At 43.5% G+C, this 23,605-nt stretch overlaps 1 protein-coding gene across 1 annotated transcript in view; it reads right to left on the bottom strand.

The window, feature by feature from the left end:
* Nucleotides 1-9,925: 9,925 nt before the first annotated feature.
* The window catches only part of LOC140736284 (large ribosomal subunit protein P1-like), a 42,270-nt gene continuing 28,590 nt past the window's right edge, over nt 9,926-23,605 (bottom strand). Inside the window, exons 2-4 of the mRNA XM_073062246.1 lie at nt 20,152-20,226; nt 18,222-18,345; nt 9,926-11,441 (exon numbers count right to left, since the gene is read on the bottom strand). Coding sequence (XP_072918347.1) covers nt 11,362-11,441; nt 18,222-18,345; nt 20,152-20,226 — 279 coding nt within the window. The 3' untranslated portion in view covers nt 9,926-11,361. The remainder of the gene's footprint in view (nt 11,442-18,221; nt 18,346-20,151; nt 20,227-23,605) is intronic.

Raw genomic sequence — 23,605 nt, 5'->3', positions numbered from 1 at the left:
TCCCTGAAAGTGGAGTCACAGGTGGGCAGGGTGGTGAAGAAGGCTTTTGGCATGCTGGCCTTCATCAGTCAGCACACTGAGTACAGAAGCTGGGAGGTGAGGCTGCTGTTGTACAAGACTTTGGTAAGGCTGCACTTGGAGTATTGTGTTCAGGTTTGGTAACATGCTGTGGTGAGGATGTTATTCAACCAGACCGAATACAGAAATGATTTACCAAGACTCAAGGAACTGAGTTACAGAGATTGAACAGACTAATTCCTTTATTCCTTTAAGCACAGGAGACTGACAGGTGATCTTATAGAGCAGTACAAAATCACGAGGGGCATAGACTGTGCAAATGTACTCAGTCTTTCTCCCAGGGTTGGGGATTCAAGAACTAGAGGGCACAGGTTTAATGCGAGGGGGGGGGGGGGAAAGGAACTTGAGAGGCAACCTGTTTTTTAAACACACAGAGGATGGTACATTTGTGAAACAAGCTGCTAGAGGAAGTGGTTAAAAGACAGTTTGATAGGTTCATAAGACTATAAGACATAGGAGCAAAATTAGGCCATTTGACCCATCAGGTCTGCCCCACTATTTCATCATGGCTGATCTAATTTTCCTCTCAACCCCAATCACCTGCCTTCTCCCCATATCGTTTCATACCCTGACCAATCAAGGATCTGTCAACCTCTGCCTTATATACACAAAAACTTGGCCTCCACAGCTGCCTGTAGCAAAGAATTCCACAGACTCACCACTCTGTGGCTAAAGAAATTCCTCCTCATTTCCATTCTAATAGGACACCCATCTATTCTGATGCTGTGTCCTCTGGTCTTAGGATCTCCACCATAGGAAACATTCTCTCCACATCCACTCTATCAAGGCTTTTCACCATTCGATGGGTTTCAGTGAGGTCACCCCTCATTCTCTGAATTCTAGTGAATACAGGCCCAGGGCCACCAAATGCTCTTCATATGACTGCATTACGACAGAGTCTACATGGTACACAAGCCAGGGCAGTAAAATATGGAGAGCAAGCTGCCTCTCTCCACACAGCTGATGGTGGAGACCGACACAGTTTGGCATCAATGGTGTTGCAGGAGTTGCCAGTCAGTATTAAACTCAGTGTAGCACTGTCTTAGGGATTCCAGCACTTATTTTTACTTCAGGGTTTGTTCTCAAAGCCTTCCCCACGAGTGGGTACAGCCGCAAGGCAGCGGAGGTTTCCTCCTCCTGGATGAGCTGCCAATCATGGCTGATGAGTCCTGTCTGCTGGGACCCATTTAAAATAGTTCATGCAGAGAGAAATGCAGGCTGGTTTCCTGTTTTCTCTCAGAGGAAACTCAAGTGATGCTTCTGTAACTGGCCATCTGCCTGGAGAAACAATGTACATGAAGGTTGTGGGAATTTATCGCTGAAGAAGTCAGCAGCTCACCCACAGTCCTTTAAAAGATGGTTGACTCTAAAGAAAGAAGGCAAGAAGCTTTATTTGTCACATGTACATCAAAACATCAAAAAAACAATGAAATGCGTCGTTTGACCAACACAGTCTGGGAACAGTGCCCACACTTACTATCTCGAACCCATATGGCTTTGGACTGTGAGAGGGAACTGGTGGAAACACACATTGTGATGGGGAGAACACACACACTCCTTATAGACAGCACTGGAACTGAACCCAGGTCGCTGGCATTACACTAACCACTGCAACCATGCTGCTCTGCAAAGACCACCAACACCCCCCATTGTGAGAAAGGATGAACAGGTGCAATGTCAGCCTTGTCCACGTTGTACCCTCCCTGAGAAACAAACTTCATCACGAGGGTGACGAGGGCAGCAGGTACACATAGACCACAGATTCCTCCATGTCACACACCATCCTGACCAGGAAATACATTGCTGGTCCTTTGAAACTTGCCCAGAGCTGAAGGCTGATCTGGGTGTCTCAACAAAGCTTGCATTGTACGGGCAGCAAGTATTGAGGAAGATCACAGAATGGGTCTTACACACTCCATCTGCAGATGAACGATCTACCAATGCAGTTTGCTTCACCACACTCCCCTCCTACAGGAAACATTCACCTAAGAGACAATAGAAACATGAACCACTTCCTTTATCTTCGAGGTCCCTCCTGGTGAAGTGTTATAAGACACCGAACAAACCTCTCTGATTGATAAAAATCAACTCTTGATCTCTCAGTCTACTTTGGCACAGCCCTTGTAACATATTGTCTTCCTGTACTTCACTTTCTCTGTAACTATGTTCTGCATTCTATTAAGCAAGAGATTCTGCAGATGCTGGAAATAAAGAGCAACATACACAAAAAATACTGTAGGAACTCAGCAGGTTGGGCAGCACCTATGGAGGGGGATAAACGGGGAACAGGATTGCTAAGGAGTCTCAGCCTGAAACGTTAACAGTTTATTTGTTTCCATAGATGCTGCCTGACCTGTTAAGTTCCTCTGGTATTTTGTGTGTGGAGCTTTGCATTTTGTTATCACTTTTCCCTTTTCACTATCTCAATAAGAACTTAAGATTACAAGAAATAGGAGATGAATCTTGAAGAAAGGCAAAAATCCTTGGACTCTGGCATGGTGCCAGAGGACTGGAAAATTGTAAATGTCATTCCGCTCTTAAAGAAAGGAGGAAGGAAAGGAAATTAAAGGCCAGTTAGCATGACTTCAGTGGTTGGGAAGATGTTGGAGTCAATTGTTAAGGATGAGGTTATGGAGTACTTGATGATATAGGACAAGATAGGACAAAGTCAGCATGATTTCCTTATGGGAAAATCCTGCCTGATGAACCTGTTGGAATTCTTTGAGGAGATTACAAGTAGAATAGATAAAGGGGATGCAGTGGATGTTGCATATTTGGATTTTCAGAAAGCCTTGACAAGGTGCCACACATGAGGCTGCTTACCAAGTTAAGAGCCCATGGTATTACAGGAAAGTTACTGGCATGGTTAGAGCATTGGCTGATAGGTAGGAGGGAGCAAGTGTGAATAAAAGGATCCTTTTCTGGTTAGCTGCCAGTGACTAGTGGTGTTTCACAGGGGTCAGTATTGGGACCACTTCTTTTTATGCTTTATATCAATGATTTAGATGCAAAGGGACTTGGGAATCCATGTGCAAGATACCCTAAAGGTTAACCTCCAGGTTGAGTCAGTGGTGAAGAATGCGAATGCAATGTTGGCATTCGTTTCTAGAGGTATAGAATATAAGTGCAGGGATGTGATGTTGAGGCTCTATAAGGCACTTGTGAGACCACACTTGGAGAATTGTGTGCAGTTTTGGGCTCCTTATTTTAGAAAATATCAGAGAATATACTGACCTTGGAGAGGGTTCAGAGAAGATTCACAAGAATGTTTCCAGGAATAAAAGGGTTACCATATGAAGTACATCTGGCAGCTCGGGCTGTATTCTCTGGAGTTCGGGATAATGAGGGGGGATCTCATAGAAACATTCCGAATGTTTCTATGGCCTGAACAGATTAGATATGACAAAGTTATTTACCATAGTAGAGAATTCTAGGACAAGAGGGCATGACTTCAGGATTGAAGGACATCCATTTAGAACTGAGATGTGGAGAAATTACTTGAGTCAGTTGGTGGTAAATCTATGGAATTTGCTGCCACAAGTGGCTGTGGAGGCCAAGTCATTGGGTGTATTTAAGGCAGAGATAGATAGGTTCTTGATTAGCCAGGGCATCAAAGGTTATAGGGTGAAGGCAGGGGAGTGGGGATGACTGGAAGAATTTGATCAGCCCATGATTGAATGGCAGAGCAGACTCGATCGGCTGAATGGCTTACTTCTGCTCCTATATCTTATGGTCTTATAGATGATGGAACAGATGGCTTTTTTGCCAAGTTGGCAGATGATACAAAGATTGATGGAGGGGTAAGTAGTGTTGAGGAAACAGGTAGGCTGCAGAAGAACTTAGATTAGGAGAATGGGGAAGAGAGTGGCAAATGAAATACAATGTTGGAAAATGCATGGTCATGCACCTTGGTAGTAGAAATAAATGTGCGGGCTATTTTCTAATTGGGGAGAAAATCCAAAAATATGAGATGCAAAGGGATGGGATTCCTTATGCATAACATCCAAAAGGTTAACTTGCAAGTAGAGTCTGCGGTGAGGAAGGCAAATGCCATGTTAACATTTATTTCAAGAGGGTCAGAATGTAAGAGCAGGGATGTGATACTGAGGTTTTTAAGGCACTGGTGAGGCTTCACCTTGAGTACTGTGAACAGCTCTGGGCTCCTCATCGAAGAAAAGATGTGCTGGAATTGGAGAGAGTTCAGAGGAGGTTCACAAGGATGATTCCAGGAATGAAAAGGTTATCATTCAAGGAAGTTTGATATCTCTGGGTATATACTCACTGGAATTCAGAAGGATGAGGAGGGATTTCATTGAAATCTTTTGAATGTTGAAAGGTCTAGACAGAGTACATGTGGAAAGGATGATTCAGTATTTGATAGGTACAGAACTGATCATTCATCCACAGATCTGTATGCATTCTTAGGAATCTGCACGTGTCTTTAGGGATCGATACGCATCCTCAGGGATCCTCTTGGAAAGAGTGATCACAGTACGGTTGAGTTTCTCATACAAATATAGGGTGCAAAAGTTTCATCGAAAACCAGTGTATTATACCTAAACAATGGAGACTACAATGGGATGACTGGGAACACAAGCTATATGGTGAAATGGTTGAGGAACTGTGGAAGACTTTCAAAGAGATTTTTCATGGTGCTCAACAACAGTATATTCCTGTTAAAAGCAAGGACAGTAAGGGTGGGGAGAGCCAACTAAGGAAATAAAAGGCATCAAACGAAAAGCTTGTGGATACAAAGTCACAAAGAGTAGTGGGAAACTGGAAAATTGGGAAAACTTTAAAAAGCAACAAAGAACCACTGAACGATCATCAAAGAAAGGGTAGATTATGAAAATAAACTAGTGCAAAATATAAAAACAGATGGTAAAAGCTTTTATAATTATATAAAGTGGAAAGGGGTGGCTAAAGTGAACATAGGTCCCTTGGAGAACGAGAAGGAGAAATTGATATTGATAAAGAAATGGCAGAGGCTTTGAATAACTATCTTGTGTCGGTCTTCACAGTGGAGACGTCTAACATGACAAAGAGAGATGTTATGGGAGGTGAGGACCTCAATACAATAGTTATCACTAATGAGGTAGTGCTGAGCAAACTTGTGGGCCTGAAGATAGACAAGTCCCCTGGTCCTGATGGAATGCATCCCAGGGTACTGAAAGAGATGGCAGAAGTTATGGTAGAGGCTTTGGTGATAATTTACAAAAATTCACTGGACTCTGGGCAATTTCTAGTGGATTGGAAGACTGCAAATGTCATATCACTATTCAAAAAAAAGGATGTAGGCAAAAGGCATTTAGTTTGACATCTGTAGTTGGATAAATGCTTGAAGCTGTCATTAAAGAAGAAATAGTGAGGCATCTGGAAAGAACTGGATCCATCAGGCAGACGCAGCATGGATTCACAAAGGCAGGTCCTGTTTGACAAACTTACTGGAGTTCTTTGAGGATATAATGAGCACAGTGGATAGAGGGGAACAGATGGATATTACTTACTTGGATTTCTAGGTGTTTAAATAAGGTGCCGCATAAAAGATTTATCCATAAGCATGCATAGAGTTGGGGGTGATATATTAGCGTGGCTAGAGGATTGGTTAACTAATAGAAAGCAGAGAGTTGGGATACATGGATGTTACTCTGGTTGGCAATCAGTGGTGAGTGGTTTGCCACAGGGGTTGGTGCTGGGCCTGCAACTGTTCACGATATACAGTACATTAACGATCTGGAAGAGGGGACCGAGTGCAGTGTATCTAAGTTTGCTGATGATACTAAATTGAGTGGAAAAGCAAATTGTGCAGAAGATACAGAGAGTCTGCAGAGAGATATAGATAGGTTAAGTGAATGGGCAAGGGTCTGGCAGATGGAGTACAATGTTGGTCAATCAAGGTCATCCACTTTGGAAGGAAAAATGAAAGAGCAGATTATTATTTAAATGGTAAAAATTGCAGCATGCTGCTGTGCAGAGGGACTTGGGAGTGCTTGTGCATGAAACACAAAAGGTTGGTTTGCAGGTGCAGCAGGCTGTCAAGAAGGCAAATGGAATATTGGCCTTCATTGCTAGAGGGATTGAATAAGAGCAGGGAGGTTATGCTGCAATTGTATAGGGTACTGGTGAGACCGCATCTGTGTGCAGTTCTGGCCTCCATACTTGAGAAAGGATATATTGGCTTTGGAGGTGGTGCAGAGGAGGTTCACCAGGTTGATTGCAAAGATCAGAGGGTTAGACTATGAGGAGAGATTAGTGTTGCCTGCGACTGTACTCGCTGGAATTCAGAAGAATGGGAGGAGATCTTATAGAAACATAAAAAATCATGAATGGGATAGAGGCAGGAAAATTGTTTTCACTGGTAGGTGAGACTAGAACTAGGACATAGGCTCAATATTCAGGGGAGGAGATTTAGGATGGAAATGAGGAGGATCAGCTTTTCCCAGAGAGTGGTGAATCTGTGGAATTCTCTGCCCAATAAAGCAGTGGAAGCTACCTCAGTAAATATATTTAAGATAAGTTTGGATAAATTTTTGCATAGTAGGGGAATTAAGGGTTACGGGGGAAAGGCAGGTAGATGGAGATGAGTCCATGGCCAGATCAACCATGATCTTCTTGAATGCGGAGCAGGCTCAATGGGCCAGATGGCCGACTCCTGCTCCTATTTCTGATGTTCTTATGTAACAGTAACACAAGTCCACGTATGTCAAGGCAATTCTTTGAGGAAATAACAAGCAGGATGGACAAAGGAGAATTGGCAGATGTTGTGTACTTAGAATTTCAGAAGGCCTTAGACAAGGCAATGCATAAGAGGCTGCTTAACAAGATATGAGCCCATGGTATTACAGAAAAGATGCTCGTATTGATTGAGGATTGGCTGATTGGCAGGAGGCAAAGAGAGGGAATAAAGGGAGTCTTTTCTGCCTGGCTGCCAGTGACCTGTGGTGTTCCACAGGTGTTAGCGTTGGGACCACTTCTTTTCACGTTGTATATCAAAGATTTGGATATGGAAATGATAGCTTTGTGGCCAGGTTTGCGGATGATATGAAGAAAGATGGAGGGGCAGGCAGTGTTAAGGAAGCAGGGAGGCTGCAAGACTTAGATTTAGAGAAAGGGTAAAGAAGTGACAGATAGAATACAGTGTAGGGAATGTATGGTTATGCACTTTGGTAGAAGGAATAAAGGCTTAGACTATTTTGTAAAAATGGAGAAAATTCAAAAATCAGAGGTGCAAAGTGATTTGTGAGTCCTCGTGCAAGGTTCCCAAAAAGTCAACTTGCAGGTTGAGTTTGTGGTAAGGAAGGCAAATACAATGTTAGCATTTATTTTGAGAGGACAAGAATACACATATACAAGCAAGTATGTAAAACTGAGGCTTTATGGGGCATTGGTCAGACATCACTTGGAATATTGTGAATAATTTTGGGCCTCTTATCTCAGAAAAGATGTGCTGGCATCAGAGAGGGTCCAGAGGAGGTTCACAAGAATTATCTTGGGAATGAAAGGGTTAACATGTAACGAGTGTTTGATGGCTCTGAGCCTATACTTGCTGAAGATTAAAAAATGAGGGTGGGATTTCATTGAAACCTATCTATTATTGAAAGGCCAAATATTGTGGATTTGGAGAGGATGTTTCCTCTAGTGGGGGAATCTAGGACTAGAAGGCACAGCCTCAGAATTGATGTCCATTTAGAACAGAGGTGAGGAGGACTTTCTTTAGCCAGAAAGTGGTGAATTTGAGGAATTCACTGCTGCAGGCAGCTGTGCAGGCCAAGTCAGTGGGTATATTTAAAGCAGAGGTTGAGTGGTTCTTGATTTATTGGGGTGTCAAATGTTACAGAGAGAAGGCAGGAAATAAATCAACTATAATGGAATGATGGAGCAGACTTGATGGGCCAAAAGGCCTCATTCTGCTCCTATGTCTTATGGTCTTTAGCCTAAGATCATATCAGCCATGACCTTGTCCAGTGTGGGAATAGGGTTTGGAGCTGAGTGCCATCCTGATCTGCTATCTCATGTTTCTCATCGGTGCGCAGCAGCATTGGAGACAACACTGGCAGGTAGGGTTGTGCAGTCAGTAACAGTGATGTCTGTGCCTTGGTAATGGGGGAACATGAAGAATAGTCGTCAATATGGACAACTTTTGGTTTTGATGAACTGGTGAACAGCTCATGCTTGCAAACATGATGGAGGGAGAGGGAGAGAATCTGGAATTAACCATATCTCTAACAACACATGATTGAAACCAGACTATCTTTAGCACCCCACATTTAACTGTAAAGCTGTTTTCTCAGCTGGTTTTGCTAACTTCTCTTTACAAATTTTAGCAATGGTAAAGAAAAACTGGGAAGCTAATTGCGGTTGTTTCTGATTTCACAGCAAGGTTACTGTCCCCCTGCTTCCACTGCTGTACCTTGTATACACATCAGCATATATGCTGAAATGGGTAGAGATAGTGGTAATCCTGGGATATTCTCCGAAATTTGTTTCCAATTACCTCACCAGGTTTCTGTCCATACCGACACAGATCCTTTTACTGTATGAACTCCAATTGTAATGACAAATCTATAATGCGGCATCTTAGGACCATAAGACACAAGAGTAGAATTAGGCCATTTGGCCCATTGAGTTTGATCTACCATTGCATCATGGCTGATTTATTTTCCCTCTCAATTTGATTATTTTGCCTTCTCCCCATAACTGTTGATAGCCTGATTAATCAAGAACCTTTCAGTTAGTCCTGACGAAGGGCCTTGGCCCGAAACTTTGACAGCGCTTCTCCCTATAGATGCTGTCTGGCCTGCTGTGTTCCACCAGCATTTTGTGTGTGTTGCGTTAATCAAGAACCTATCATCTTCCGCTTTAAATATACTCAATGACCTGGCCTACACAGCCATTCGTGGCAATGAATTCCACAGATTCATGACCCTTTGGCTAAAGAAATTCCTCTTCATCTCTGTTCTACAGGAATCTACTCATGTTCTGAGGCTGTGCCCTCTGGTCCTGGAATCTCACACTACAGGAAGCATCCTCTCCACGTCTGCTTCTCCTAGGCCTTTCAACATTAAATGTTTCAATAAGATTCCCCCCCCCCCCCCCACCCCCACAATCTTCTAAACTCCAGTGAGTACAGTCACATAACCAAATGATATGGTTTGGGCCTTGTATGTTAACCCTTTCATTCCTGGAATCATTCTCGTAAACCTCCTCTGGACCCGCTGCAAAGCAAAACACATCACAGAAATCCACCTATACCACTGCATATATCAACTGCATATTCTTCAATTCTTCTTTTAATTCAGTTGGACATAATTTGCCTTCAATACATCATTGCCATCATCATTCAACCCAGAAGCCTTGGAAAGGATGAAAGCAGAAATGCACCAGTATACACGCCAAGACAGGATGAAGACTGCCCTATCCTCTCAGCCTCATCTCTTCTCCTCACCTCCCTCTGGTGCTCTTCCTCCTTCCCTTTTCCCCATGGTCCACTGCTCTTTCCCATCAGGTTCCTTCTTCTTTATCCCTTTACCACTTCCACCTGTCACCTCTCAGCTTGTCATATCCCACCTACCCAACTTCCCCTCACCTAGTGTCACCTGTCACCTACCAGCTCATTACCCCCACCCTCCACCAACACCTTTGAATTCTGGCTTTTCCTCTCTTCCTTTCCAATCTGATGAAGGGTCAGCAGCTTGAAACATCGACTGTTTATTTCCCTCCATTGATGCTGCCTGACCTGTTGCGTTCTCGCATTGGTTTGGATTTCCAGTATCTGCAGAATCTTCTTTTCTTCCAGGATTGAGCTTAAAATCATTACTTATATCGAAGTCAAGAAACGAAAGAGATCTGAGGGAATTATAGTTTTTATTTTCACATTCAATTGGAAAAAGGGATAGCAGATATTCACAGAACATAGAAACCTACAGCACATTACAGGCCCTTCAACCGTATTAGCCCCGCCATCGTTAGACATTCTGCAGTCACAGCTGGTGAAGGATACAAACAAATATTACAGTGATTTCTTCAAAGAGTTGAAAGTTTAGTTACAGCTATTGTCAATTTTAATTTTTTTTTTTAAAATGCAGTGTTACCAATTTAATGCAGCCCATTGAAAAGTAGAGTTGCCTCTTTTCACAGGGACCACTCTCATTGGATAATAGTCACATCTATGCAAATGACCACTCTCATTGGATAATAGAGTCGTCTCAGCTCAGAGGGGCTGCCCTCACTTGCTAATGGAAACAGGCTTCATTCTGAGAGCAGCTGGAACACCCTGTAATCAGGTCCCAGTGCAGTGAGGTTATAGCCCAGGGCTGCCAAGAAAACAGTTCCCCCAAGTTACTTACACAAGCAGCAAATATCTTTCTAAGGTGTAAAATCACATCACAGGAAATGTTAAAACAGTGCAAACTGCAATAAAGTGCATAGCTCCATCTTCTGTCAACCACCGTCAAGAGGCACCCTCGCTCATAACCACAGCCACAGAGCACTATAATAAATTATTTTCGGTATTAAGAAAAATAAAACTATACTTAAACTTTAGAAATGTAATAGATAATAAAATTATGGAATGTTATACTTTCTGACCAGTGCATTTATAGGAGGAGGAGAGCATCTCCCCTCCCTCTCTCCACCATCTAAAATCTCTAGTGACCCTCTCTACAGGACTGTATTCACTAGGGGGCAGGAGGAGGAGAGCATCTCCCCTCCCTCTCTCTACCATCTAAAATCTCTAGTGACCCTCTCTACAGGACTGTATTCACTAGGGGGCATGAAGAGGAGAGCATCTCCCCTCCCTCTCTCCACCATCTAAAATATCTAGTGACCCTGTCTACAGGACTGTATTCACTAGGGGGCATGAAGAGGAGAGCATCTCTCCTCCCTCTCTCCTCCATTTAAATTCTCCAGTGACCCTCTCTACAGGACTGTATTCACTTGAGGGCAGGTTGTTACATCTACTCTGTGCTACGTGCTATTAGAGGGCACGTGCTAGAAGGAGATTAAAGTGCAAGGGATGAGTGCAGGAATGGGAAGATCCAATTTCCAATTCCCAAATCCCCAGCCAGCACCTGGGACAGACCTGTGGTTCCATTGTCACTCATAACACACTCCATATGGCATCAACAGCAACACGGTCAGCATCTGCACATCAATAGACACAGATCTGAGTGTGACAAACATACAATGGCATCTCCTTTCCTGTCCATTTGGTGATCTCAGGTTGGCTTGGGCGTTGGGAATCACTGGATGGGAAGCTCTTTGTTCTTTCTTGGTAGGTTCAGACTATTCATTGAAAAGCCCAAAGCCCATGTCTTCGTCAGACTCCTCTGATTCCTCCTTCACCTCGGCCTTTGTCTCTTCAGCTGTGGACAAGAAATACAGGTCATGTTGGCTTTGGCAACTACAAATGGATGAAGAAAAAGGGAAAGCCTTGCTAAAGTCCACCCATGTGCAGGGGTGACTGCACAGGATCAGAAAAAGCTGCATAAAGTTGTAAACTCAACTATTTCTATCATGATGCCATCCCAGTATCAAAGACACTTTTAAGAGCTGATGCCTCAAAAACACAGCATCCATCATTGAGGACCCCCATCTCTCTCCCGCTCCCTCTGCCCCCCCCCCACTCTCTCTCTCACATACACACTGTTGTAATTTATAGTTTTAAAAAATTATTTATTCCAATGACAACATACTTCGACATATGCTCTTTCAATAAGATTGAAAGAGTGCAGAGAAAATTTACAAGTTTCTGAGGCTTGAGGACCTGATTTATAGGTTAGGTTGAGTAAGTTAGTAGTTTTTTCCCCTGGAGAGTAGGAGAATGGGGCAGATTTGATAGAGATATACAATGTATAGAAGGGTAAATGCAAGCAGGTCTCTTTCCCTTTGGATTGGGTTAGACTACAACTAGAGGTCTAAGTTAAGGGTGAAGGGTGGAATATTTAAGGGGAACATGGGGGGGGGGGAGCTTCATTACTCCTCTACTGCCATGATGAGGCCAAACTCAGGTTGGAGAAGCAACACCTCATATACCGTCTGGGTAGTCTCCAGCCCCTTGGTATGAATATCGAATTCTCCAACTTCCAGTAATTCCCTCCCTCTCCCTTCCCCCATCCCACTTTCACTCTGCCTCCTCTTCCAGCTGCCTAGCACCTCTCTCATGATTCTGTCTTCTTCTACTACCCATAGTACTTTCCCCTTACATTGCTTCTTCACCTCTCCTGCCTATCCCCTCCCCCACCCCTTGATCTTTCCTCTGTTTGGTTTTTCACCCTCCCCCCACCTTCTTTATAGGGCCCTGCCCCCTCCTTCTTCAGTCCTGACGAAGGGTCTCAGCCCGAAACGTTGACTGCTCATTTCAACGGATGCTGCCCGACCTGCTGAGTTCATCCAGCTTGTTTGTACGTGTTCATTACTCAGAGTGCGGTGAGTGTGGAACAAGCTGCTAGATGATGGATGTGGGTTCAAATGCAACATTTAAAAGAAGTTTTGATAAGTACTTGGATGGGATGGGTATGAACGGTATGGTCTGGGTGTGGGTTGATAGGACTCAGCAAGTGAGTGGAGGAGAGATGGCACATAGAGTCAGAGTTACACGGAGTGGAAACAGGCCCTACCCCCCCCCCCCCCCACCAAGTTGTCCCTGCCACCCAAGGTGCCCATCGCCCTTAATCTTCGAAATCTTTCCTATCCATAGTACCTATCCAACTGTTCTTTAACTATCGCTAATGTATCTGCCTCAGCCATTTCCTCCAGCATTTAATTTATATTATTCATTTAAGATGGCAGCAATAAGTAGCAACTCTGTGTGCAGCTGCAAAGGGAATCAACAAATATTCCCATTTAGGACTACTGCAGGTCAAATCCACAGTCACAGCCATGGGCACTTAAGTAAGCAGCATCATTTTAAGACTTTTTAAAAAATCCATCAATATTCAAAAATAAGTAAATAAATCAATAAATCTCGGACTGCAGACTCAGGTTGCAAGTGCAGTTTTCCATTAAGAAAATGAAAGCAGAGATAGTGTGCTGGTTTACAAGTACGATTGAAACACCGAGGCTTTAACTTCACTCCTGACCATCCTGCTGCTGAATGTAGTCTCTGGAGAGCAAAAGAGAAGACCTCAGAGCAAGATTGCAGTGCCAGAAGGACATCAGGGACTGCTGTACACTTCACAGAAATATGGTTTGCCCCCTCAATTTAGGACACAGCGCTGCAGCCCGGTGGTTACACCATTTTCTACAGAGACAGGACAGCTGAGTCTTTTAAAGTTAGAGGAGGGGGAGAATGTTTCATGATTAACTCATCATGGTGCACAGACATGGTGGTTCCGCCTCTGTCCTGGTCACACAAACTGGAACATTGATCAGTCAAATGTCTGAGGCAGTTTTCTACCATCATCCTGGTAGCAGGGTACATTCCACCTTAGGCCAATGTGAGGCAGACTCTAGAGGAGCTATGTAATGTAATCAGTAGGCACAAAAACCATACACTGATGCCTTTCTGAGTATTCTGTGGGATTTCAACCAGGCCAATTTGAAGAAGTCTCTGAATAATTACCACCGGCATATCACCTGTGGAATCTCTGAATAATTACCACCGACATATCACCTGTGGAATCTCTGAATAATTACCACCGACATATCACCTGTGGAATCTCTGAATAATTACCACCGGCATATCACCTGTGGAATCTCTGAATAATTACCACCGGCATATAACCTGTGGAATCTCTGAATAATTACCGCCGGCATATCACCTGTGGAATCTCTGAATAATTACCACCGGCATATCACCTGTGGAATCTCTGAATAATTACCACCGACATATCACCTGTGGAATCTCTGAATAATTACCACCGGCATATCACCTGTGGAATCTCTGAATAATTACCACCGGCATATCACCTGTGGAATCTCTGAATAATTACCACCGGCATATCACCTGTGGAATCTCTGAATAATTACCACTGACATATCACCTGTGGAATCTCTGAATAATTACCACCGGCATATCACCTGTGGAATCTCTGAATAATTACCACCGACACATCACCTGTGGAATCTCTGAATAATTACCACTGGCATATCACCTGTGGAATCTCTGAATAATTACCACCGGCATATCACCTGTGGAATCTCTGAATAATTACCACCGACACATCACCTGTGGAATCTCTGAATAATTACCACCGACACATCACCTGTGGAATCTCTGAATAATTACCACCGGCATATCACCTGTGGAATCTCTGAATAATTACCACCGACACATCACCTGTGGAATCTCTGAATAATTACCACCGGCATATCACCTGTGGAATCTCTGAATAATTACCACCGAAACATCACCTGTGGAATCTCTGAATAATTACCACCGACACATCACCTGTGGAATCTATGAATAATTACCACCGGCATATCACCTGTGGAATCTCTGAATAATTACCACCGGCATATCACCTGTGGAATCTCTGAATAATTACCACCGACACATCACCTGTGGAATCTCTGAATAATTACCACCGGCATATCACCTGTGGAATCTCTGAATAATTACCACCGGCATATCACCTGTGGAATCTCTGAATAATTACCACCGACATATCACCTGTGGAATCTCTGAATAATTACCACCGGCATATCACCTGTGGAATCTCTGAATAATTACCACCGACATATCACCTGTGGAATCTCTGAATAATTACCACCGGCATATCACCTGTGGAATCTCTGAATAATTACCACCGGCATATCACCTGTGGAATCTCTGAATAATTACCACCGGCATATCACCTGTGGAATCTCTGAATAATTACCACCGACATATCACCTGTGGAATCTCTGAATAATTACCACCGGCATATCACCTGTGGAATCTCTGAACAATTACCACCGACAAATCACCTGTGGAATATCTGAATAATTACCACCGGCATATCACCTGTGGAATCTCTGAATAATTACCGCCGGCATATCACCTGTGGAATCTCTGAATAATTACCACTGACATATCACCTGTGGAATCTCTGAATAACTACCGACATATCACCTGTGGAATCTCTGAATAATTACCACCGACATATCACCTGTGGAATCTCTGAATAATTACCACCCACAAATCACCTGTGGAATCGCTGAATAATTACCACTGACATATCACCTGTGGAATCTCTGAATAATTACCACCGGCATATCACCTGTGGAATCTCTGAATAATTACCACCGGCATATCACCTGTGGAATCTCTGAATAATTACCGCTGACATATCACCTGTGGAATCTCTGAATAATTACCGCCGGCATATCACCTGTGGAATCTCTGAATAATTACCACCCACAAATCACCTGTGGAATCGCTGAATAATTACCACCGACACATCACCTGTGGAATCTCTGAATAATTACCACCGACACATCACCTGTGGAATCTCTGAATAATTACCACCGGCATATCACCTGTGGAATCTCTGAATAATTACCACCGACACATCACCTGTGGAATTTCTGAATAATTACCACCGGCATATCACCTGTGGAATCTCTGAATAATTACCACCGGCATATCACCTGTGGAATCTCTGAATAATTACCACCGACACATCACCTGTGGAATCTCTGAATAATTACCACCGACACATCACCTGTGGAATCTCTGAATAATTACCACCGGCATATCTCCTGTGGAATCTCTGAATAATTACCACCGACATATCACCTGTGGAATCTCTGAATAATTACCACCGGCATATCACCTGTGGAATCTCTGAATAATTACCACCGACATATCACCTGTGGAATCTCTGAATAATTACCACCGGCATATCACCTGTGGAATCTCTGAATAATTACCGCCGACACATCACCTGTGGAATCTCTGAATAATTACCACCGGCATATCACCTGTGGAATCTCTGAATAATTACCACCGGCACATCACCTGTGGAATCTCTGAATAATTACCACCGACACATCACCTGTGGAATCTCTGAATAATTACCACCGGCATATCACCTGTGGAATCTCTGAATAATTACCGCCGACACATCACCTGTGGAATCTCTGAATAATTACCACCGACACATCACCTGTGGAATCTCTGAATAATTACCACCGGCATATCACCTGTGGAATCTCTGAATAATTACCACCGACACATCACCTGTGGAATCTCTGAATAATTACCACCGACACATCACCTGTGGAATCTCTGAATAATTACCACCGGCATATCACCTGTGGAATCTCTGAATAATTACCACCGACACATCACCTGTGGAATCTCTGAATAATTACCACCGGCATATCACCTGTGGAATCTCTGAATAATTACCACCGACACATCACCTGTGGAATCTCTGAATAATTACCACCGACATATCACCTGTGGAATCTCTGAATAATTACCACCGACACATCACCTGTGGAATCTCTGAATAACAGGCTGCAGAAAGTTGTAAACTCAGCCACCTCCATCATGGGCACTGGGCTCCCCAGCATTGAGGACCTCTTCAAAAGGTGATGCCTCTAAAAGGTAGCATCCATCATTAAGGACCCCCATCACCCAGGATCTACCATCTTCTCATTGTTACTATCAAGGAGGCACAAGAGCCTGAAGACCCACACTCAACGTTTCAGGAACAGCTTCTTCTCCTCTGCCATCAGATTTCTAAAAGGACATTGAACCCCTGAACACTACCTCACTATTCTCCCTCTATTTTCCACTACTTAATTTATTTTTTAAAATACAGACAAGTGTGAGGTGTTGCACTTTGGAAAGAAAAACCAAGGTAGATCATACAAGGTAAATGGTAGGGCACTGAGGAGTGCAGTAGAACAGAGGGAACTGGGAAAACAGATACAAAATTTCTTAAAAGTTGCATCACAGGTAGATAGGGTAGTAAAGAGAGCTTTTGGTACATTGGCCTTTATAAATCAAAGTATTGAGTATAAGAGTTGGAATGTTATGGTGGGGTTGTATAAGGCATTGGTGATACCGAATTTGGAGTATTGTGTGCAGTTTTGGTCACCGAGTTACAGGAGGGATATTAATAAGGTTGAAAGAGTGCAGAGAAGGTTTACAAGGATGTTGCTGCGACTTGAGAAACTGAGTTACAGAGAAAGGTTGAATAGGTTAGGACTTTATTCCCTGGAGCGTAGAAGAATGAGGGGAGATTTAATAGAGGTATATAAAATTATGATGGGTATAGATAGAGTGAATGCAAGCAGGCTTTTTCCACTTAGGCTAGGGGAGAAAAAAAACCAGAGGACATGGGTTAAGGGGGGAAAGTTTAAGGGAACATTTGGGAGGGGGGCTTCTTCACACAGAGAGTGGTGGGAGTGTGGAATGAGCTGCCAGATGGAGTGGTGAATGCGGGCTCACTTTTAACATTTAAGAAAAACTTGGACAGGTACATGGATGAGAGGTGTATGGAGGGATATGGTCCAGGTGCAGGTCAGTGGGACTAGGTAGAAAAATGGTTCGGCACAGCCAAGAAGGGCCAAAAGGCCTGTTTTTATGCTGTAATGTTCTATGTTCTATGGTTCTAAATATATATATACTACTTATATAATTTATAATTTGATGTACTGCATTGTAGTACTGCCCCAAAACAACACATTTCATGACAAATGCCAGTGATATCAAAGCTGATTCTGATTGAATTCCAGCACCAACATAGCATGTCCACAAGGTTCATCAGATCAACACAAGCAGCAACAACAACTCAACAACAGCAAGACAAGCGCATTTCCCACCCACACACACAGACCTCCATCTCCAAGACAGGCTGCCTCTAGCCTCTGACCCCTCAGGCATCAGGCCTCCAACTTATGGACATGCTGACCCAGGGGCTTCAGCCATCAGGTCTTGACTTCCAGACCACTGACCTCTGTGTGGAAAAAAGTTGACCCTCAAGCTCCTATTAAATTTCTCCCCTCTCACCTTAACCCTTTGCCCTCTAGTTCCTGAATCACCGTCACTGGGGAAAAGACGGATTGTATTCACCGTCTGTGCTCAGCATTGTTAATGGGACATATCTGTATTGTGTCGGTGAGTGTGTTTGTCACTGACACCAAGGGTTAAAGGTGCTGCAATAAAGCATTCTGCATGGTTCCAGAAGCAAGTTTTGGCCTAGACTTACCATCGGCAGCTGCAGAAGCCGCCCCAGCTGCAGCTGCTCCACCATGAGAGGAAGCACCAAGGGGCACGGGACCACCAGCCCCGATGTTACAGATCAGGCTGCCAATGTTCACGTTGCTCAGAGCCTGTGGGTCACACAAAAGAACAAGGCCCAATTAAATCCACTCGGAGCGGCTGAGACCCCAAACAGGAGCCAGAACCCTCGACTGCCTTCTGACCCACAACTCAGCCTCTGCAGAATCTGGCAATGTCCCAGCTGTTAAGGGTCTGTGATACAACAACAGGCCATTTGGGCCCTCTGCCCAATGCTGATGCTTGTACTCCGCACAAGCCTCCTCCAACCCCTCTTCATCTCACACTGTTAGTCTGTCCATCCATTTTATGTACAATCAGTCTATGTATATAAGCTAATCTTCTGTATATATGGCCACACTCAGTAACTTGTACATTGTGTTTTATATGATTGCTTTTATATTTATTACTGTGTTCCTTACGCTGTTTGTGTACTTTAATGCTGCATCAGATCCAGAGTAACAATCACTTCGCTCTTCTTTACACGAGTGTAAAGAAGAATGAACAATCTTGAATATTCTTCCTTCATGTTGTCAAGCTTCACTTTAACACATCTATACCATTCACTTCAACTGCTCTGTGTAGCAATGAGGCCCACATTCTCACCCCTCCTACTTTTCTACTCTTGTTAAATTTGTTGGTGATTTTCTTAAATTTCTTGCCCCACTTTTAGATTCCAAAATCAATGAAAAGCACCCTCCCCACTTCCACTCTTCAAATCACTTCATTGTTTTAAAGTCAGACAGCATCTAGAGGGGAATAAACAGTTGACATTTCTGGCTGAGACCTTCCATTGGGACTTGTGCCAGTCTTTGTTTATGTGTGCTTTTTCAAAGATTCCATTGTAATTCTTCATTTTCCTATGATTACCCGCAAGTAAATGAATCTCGAGGTCATGTATGGTAACATATAAATACTTTGATAATAAGTTTACTTTAAACTTTGTTTATTTCTCTCCATCAATGCTGTCTGACCTGCTGAATTCCTCCAGCATTTTGTGTGTGTTGCTCCGGATTTTTGATATCACCCCTGCATATCGTTAATTCTACTACGGAGAATTGAACTACTACAGTTTATCCAGGATCATCCAGAAGGCTGCATTCCTGAAGAGTCACTGTGGTTGATCTACTGGTCTTTGTGAATTGTGGGCAACATCATTTAAGTATTTCCCACCCTTGGTTTGTTACTCAAAACCAGCTCACTCCAGTTGGGAACTAAAGTACAATTATTTTTATAACTGGTAGCAGAACCAAGGTTAGGGATGCAGTTTTCTAGATTTAATTTCCTTGACTAACTGATGTACTCTCCAAATCACTTCCCATTCTCACTTTCTGATTTTTATTTGGACCATAAGACACAGGAGCAGAATTAGGCCATTCAGACCATGGTGTCTGCTGTACCATTCCATCATGGCAGGTTTATTATCCCTCTCAACCCCGTTCTCCTGCCTTCTCCCCTTAACCTTTGACACTTTTACTAATCAAGAACCTATCAGTCTCCACTTTAGATATACCCATGTCTTGGCCTCTACAGCTGTCTAAAATGATGAATTCCACTGATACATCAGCCTCTGGCTAAAGAAATTTCTTGTGTTCTGAGTCCTAGATTCCCTCATTATAGGAAACATCCTCTCCATGCCCATTATATCCAGACCTTTCAATATTCAGTAGATTTCAATGAGATCCCCCTTCCTCATTATTCTAAACTTTAGTGAGTATAAGCTGATTCAGTCTGATGGGGAAAGGGTTCTCTGATGCATGAGGAAGCACACTTAAGCTAGCTGACTCTATGGGCTAAGTTGAGGTGCAGTACCTTGCTCCACTCTGACAAACCATTCCTATTGTAATTGAGTGCAGTACCTTGGCAAACAAGCCGGGCCAGAAGGGTTCCACAGTAACTCCCGCCGCCTTCATCAAAGCATTCAGCTTATCCTCCTGTAACAGTAAGGGGTAAAAGAGAATGAGAGACAGCTAGTAGAAAACAACAGAAATGTACTCTCCATGCATACCCAAGCGTTTTTCTTGGTGAAAAATCATACTGGACTGTAGAGCTTCACACCTATAACTTCTTTCTGTCCCAAACCAGTCCACAGAGATGGCCTCCATCGGTGTAAAGATCAGAGTCAAAATTAATCACTGACTAATGCCTTGAAATTTGTTGTTTTGTGGCAGCAGTACAATGCAGTACATAAATTATACTATAAATTATAATAAGTAAATTTCAAATAATTAAATAAGTAGTGCAAAAATGAACAAAAATAGTGAGCTCATGTACACATACTACAAAACCAATCTCTTTCAGAACTCAACGGAAGTACCAGTGTGGTAACAGTAGCAGGTGCCTTCATTCAGACTCAAAGGGAAGCAGATGGTGTATAAAAACTGCTTCAGTTTAAAAGAATCCAGCTGAGGACCTCCCAGTGTTAATGGAACTGAGAGTGGAAAAATACTGGCTGGTGTGAGATCTTATACATGTATCCAAAAAAACAGGACCTTATTTTAATGTTAGGTCAATGGTCAGCAACTTTCAGTAGAACATAGGAACAAGCCCTTCAGCACACAATGTTGTGCCAAACTATATCCCTTCTGCCAAGAGAATGTCCATATCTCTCTATTTTCTGCATACTCATATGCCTATTTAAGAGGCGCTTAAACGTCCCCATTATATCTGCCTCCAATACAATCCTTAGCAGCACATTCCAGTCACCCACCACTCTCTGAAAAAAACTCGAACTATACATCTTCTTTGAAATTAGTTCCTCTCACCCTAAATGCATACCCTCTGGTATTAGATATTTGGATCCTGGGACAAAGATATTGCTGGCTACCTCATCTAAGTCTTTCATAACCTTATAAACTTTCAGTCAGGTCTCTTGTCTCTGCCACACCACAGAAAACAACCCAAGTCTGTCCAACCTCTCATGCTGTCTAATCCAGGCAGCATCCTGGTAAACCTCTCCTACACCCTCTCCAAAACCTCAACATCCTTCATATAATGGGGAGACTAGATCCGAAAACAATACTCCAGATGTGGCCTAAGCAGAGTTTTATAAATCTGTACTATAGCTTCCTTATTTTTGAACACAATGCCTTGACCAATAAAGGGAGGCATACCATATGCCTTTGTTACCACTCATAAGGCAGAATTAGGCCATTCAGCCCATTGAGTCTGTTCTCCCATTCCATCATGGCTGATTTAAATTCTCTCTCAACACCATTCTCCTGCCATGTTATTGTGTTCACTTCTGATGGCCTCATTACAAGAAGGACGTTGAAGCATTAGAGAGGATGCAGAAGGTGATGCCTGGATTAAGGAGCATGTCCATTGTACGTGGCCTATCAGCAGCATCAACAGAGCTCTACCAAGAGGTATTTCTCGCAGGTTGGCGGCAGTTATTTAAAAAGGGAGCTTTGAGGGCGTTTGTCCATTGTACGTGGCCTATCAGTGGCGTCAACAGAGCTCTACGAACTAAAGTACAGAAGGGATAAGTGGAGCGGCCATTGTCGGGAGTAGAAGTGGCCATTGTCGGCCACTGGGGACAGTAGAAGTGAAAGGCTTTGGCTCAAAAGAGGCTTCAGCTAGGAAAAGGTGTCAATTCTAAGTAAAGCGTCTGTTAAGGTTTCCTTTTTTTTCTCTCTCTCTTCCTGTACCATTTAAATGGCTGTGGTGTTCTCTTCATGCCAGATGTTGGAGAACTGGGAGACCCAGTGTCTCCCGGGGAACTACATCTGCTTGCTTGAAGACTGTGTTAGGGATCTGGAGCAGCAACTGGATGACCTTCAGTGTGTACGGGAGAGCGAGGATATAATTGATCAAAGTTACAGGAAAGTGGTCACCCTGAAGCTGCAGGAGGCGAGGAACTGGATGACCGTCAGGAGAAATGGAAACAGGCAGTCAGAGCAGAGCACCCCTGTGGCCGTTCCCCTCACAAACAAGTGTACCGTTTTGTGGAGGAATGACCTCCTGGGAGAATGCCATGGCAACCAGGTTACAGGCACTAACCATGGGTCCGTGGTGAAGAAGGAAGCGGTAGTGATAGGAGACTCGATAGTGAGGGGAACAGACAGGAGATCCTGTGGACATGAGCAGGACACCCAGATGCTATGTTGCCTCCCAGATGTTTCAGATCGCATCCACAACATTTTGAAGAGGGAGAGGGAGCAAACAGATGTCTTGATACATATTGGTGCCGATTACATAGGAAGGAAAAGTAATGATGTCCTGGAAAGAGAATTTAGAGAGCTAGGTAGAAAGCTGAGAAGCAGGACCTTCTGGGTAGCTATTTCTGGGTTGCTGCCTGTGCCACACACCAGAGAGGGTAGAAACCAGATGATTTGGCAGATAAATGTGTGGCTGAGAAGCTGGCGAAGGGGGCAGGGCTTCTGGTTCTTGGATAATTGGGATTTCTTCTGGGGGAAGTACGACCTGTTCAAAAGTGATGGGTTGCACCTGAACCCAAGGGGGACCAATATTGTCGAGGGCAGATTTGTTAGAGCTGTTGGAGAGGGTTTAAACTAAACTTGGCGGGGGGGTGAGAACCGGAGTGAAGGGACCCAGGATAGGGCGGATGGTAAAAAAGTAAAGATAGCGTGCAGTCAGATGGTCAGGAAGGGCAGGCGGGTGATAGGACATAGTTGCAGCCAACAGGTTGAGTATGAAATTATTAGGAGAGCAGAATCAGAAAGAATAGCAAATACAGTATTCAAAGTGTTGTATCTAAATGTGTGCAGTATAAGAAATAAGGTGGATGATCTTGTTGCAATATTACAGATTATCAGGTATGATGTTGAGGCCATCACTGAACCGTGGCCGAAGGACGATTATAGCAGGGAGCTGAATGTCCAAGGTTACATGTTGTATCGGAGGGTTAGGAAGGTAGGCAGAGGGGGTGGTGTGGCTCTACTGGTAAAGAATGCCATCAAATCAGTAGAAAGATGTGACATAGGATTGGAAGATGTTGAACCCTTGTGGGTTGAGTTAAGAAACTGCAAGGGTAAAATGACATTGATGGCAGTTATATACAGGCCTCCCAACAGTGGCTGGGATGTGGACCACAGGTTACAACAGGAAATAGAAAAAGCAAGTCAAAAGGGCAAAGTTATGATAGTCATGGGAGATTTTAACATGCAGGTCACTTGGGAAAATCGGGTTGGAAATGGACCTCAAGAGAACGAGATTGTTGAATGCCTAAGAGATGGCTTTTTAGAGCAGTTTGTCATTGAGCCCACTAGGGGATCAACTATACTGGATTGGGTGTAATGTAACGAACCAGAGGCAATTAGGGAGCTGAAGGTAAAAGATCTCTTAGGAACC

The sequence above is a fragment of the Hemitrygon akajei genome, chromosome 11 (assembly GCF_048418815.1).
Source record: "Hemitrygon akajei chromosome 11, sHemAka1.3, whole genome shotgun sequence".
In the NCBI taxonomy this organism is placed as follows: domain Eukaryota; kingdom Metazoa; phylum Chordata; class Chondrichthyes; order Myliobatiformes; family Dasyatidae; genus Hemitrygon; species Hemitrygon akajei.
Note: the sequence above shows the minus strand (reverse complement) of the source record. Positions and strands in the feature narration are given on the sequence as shown.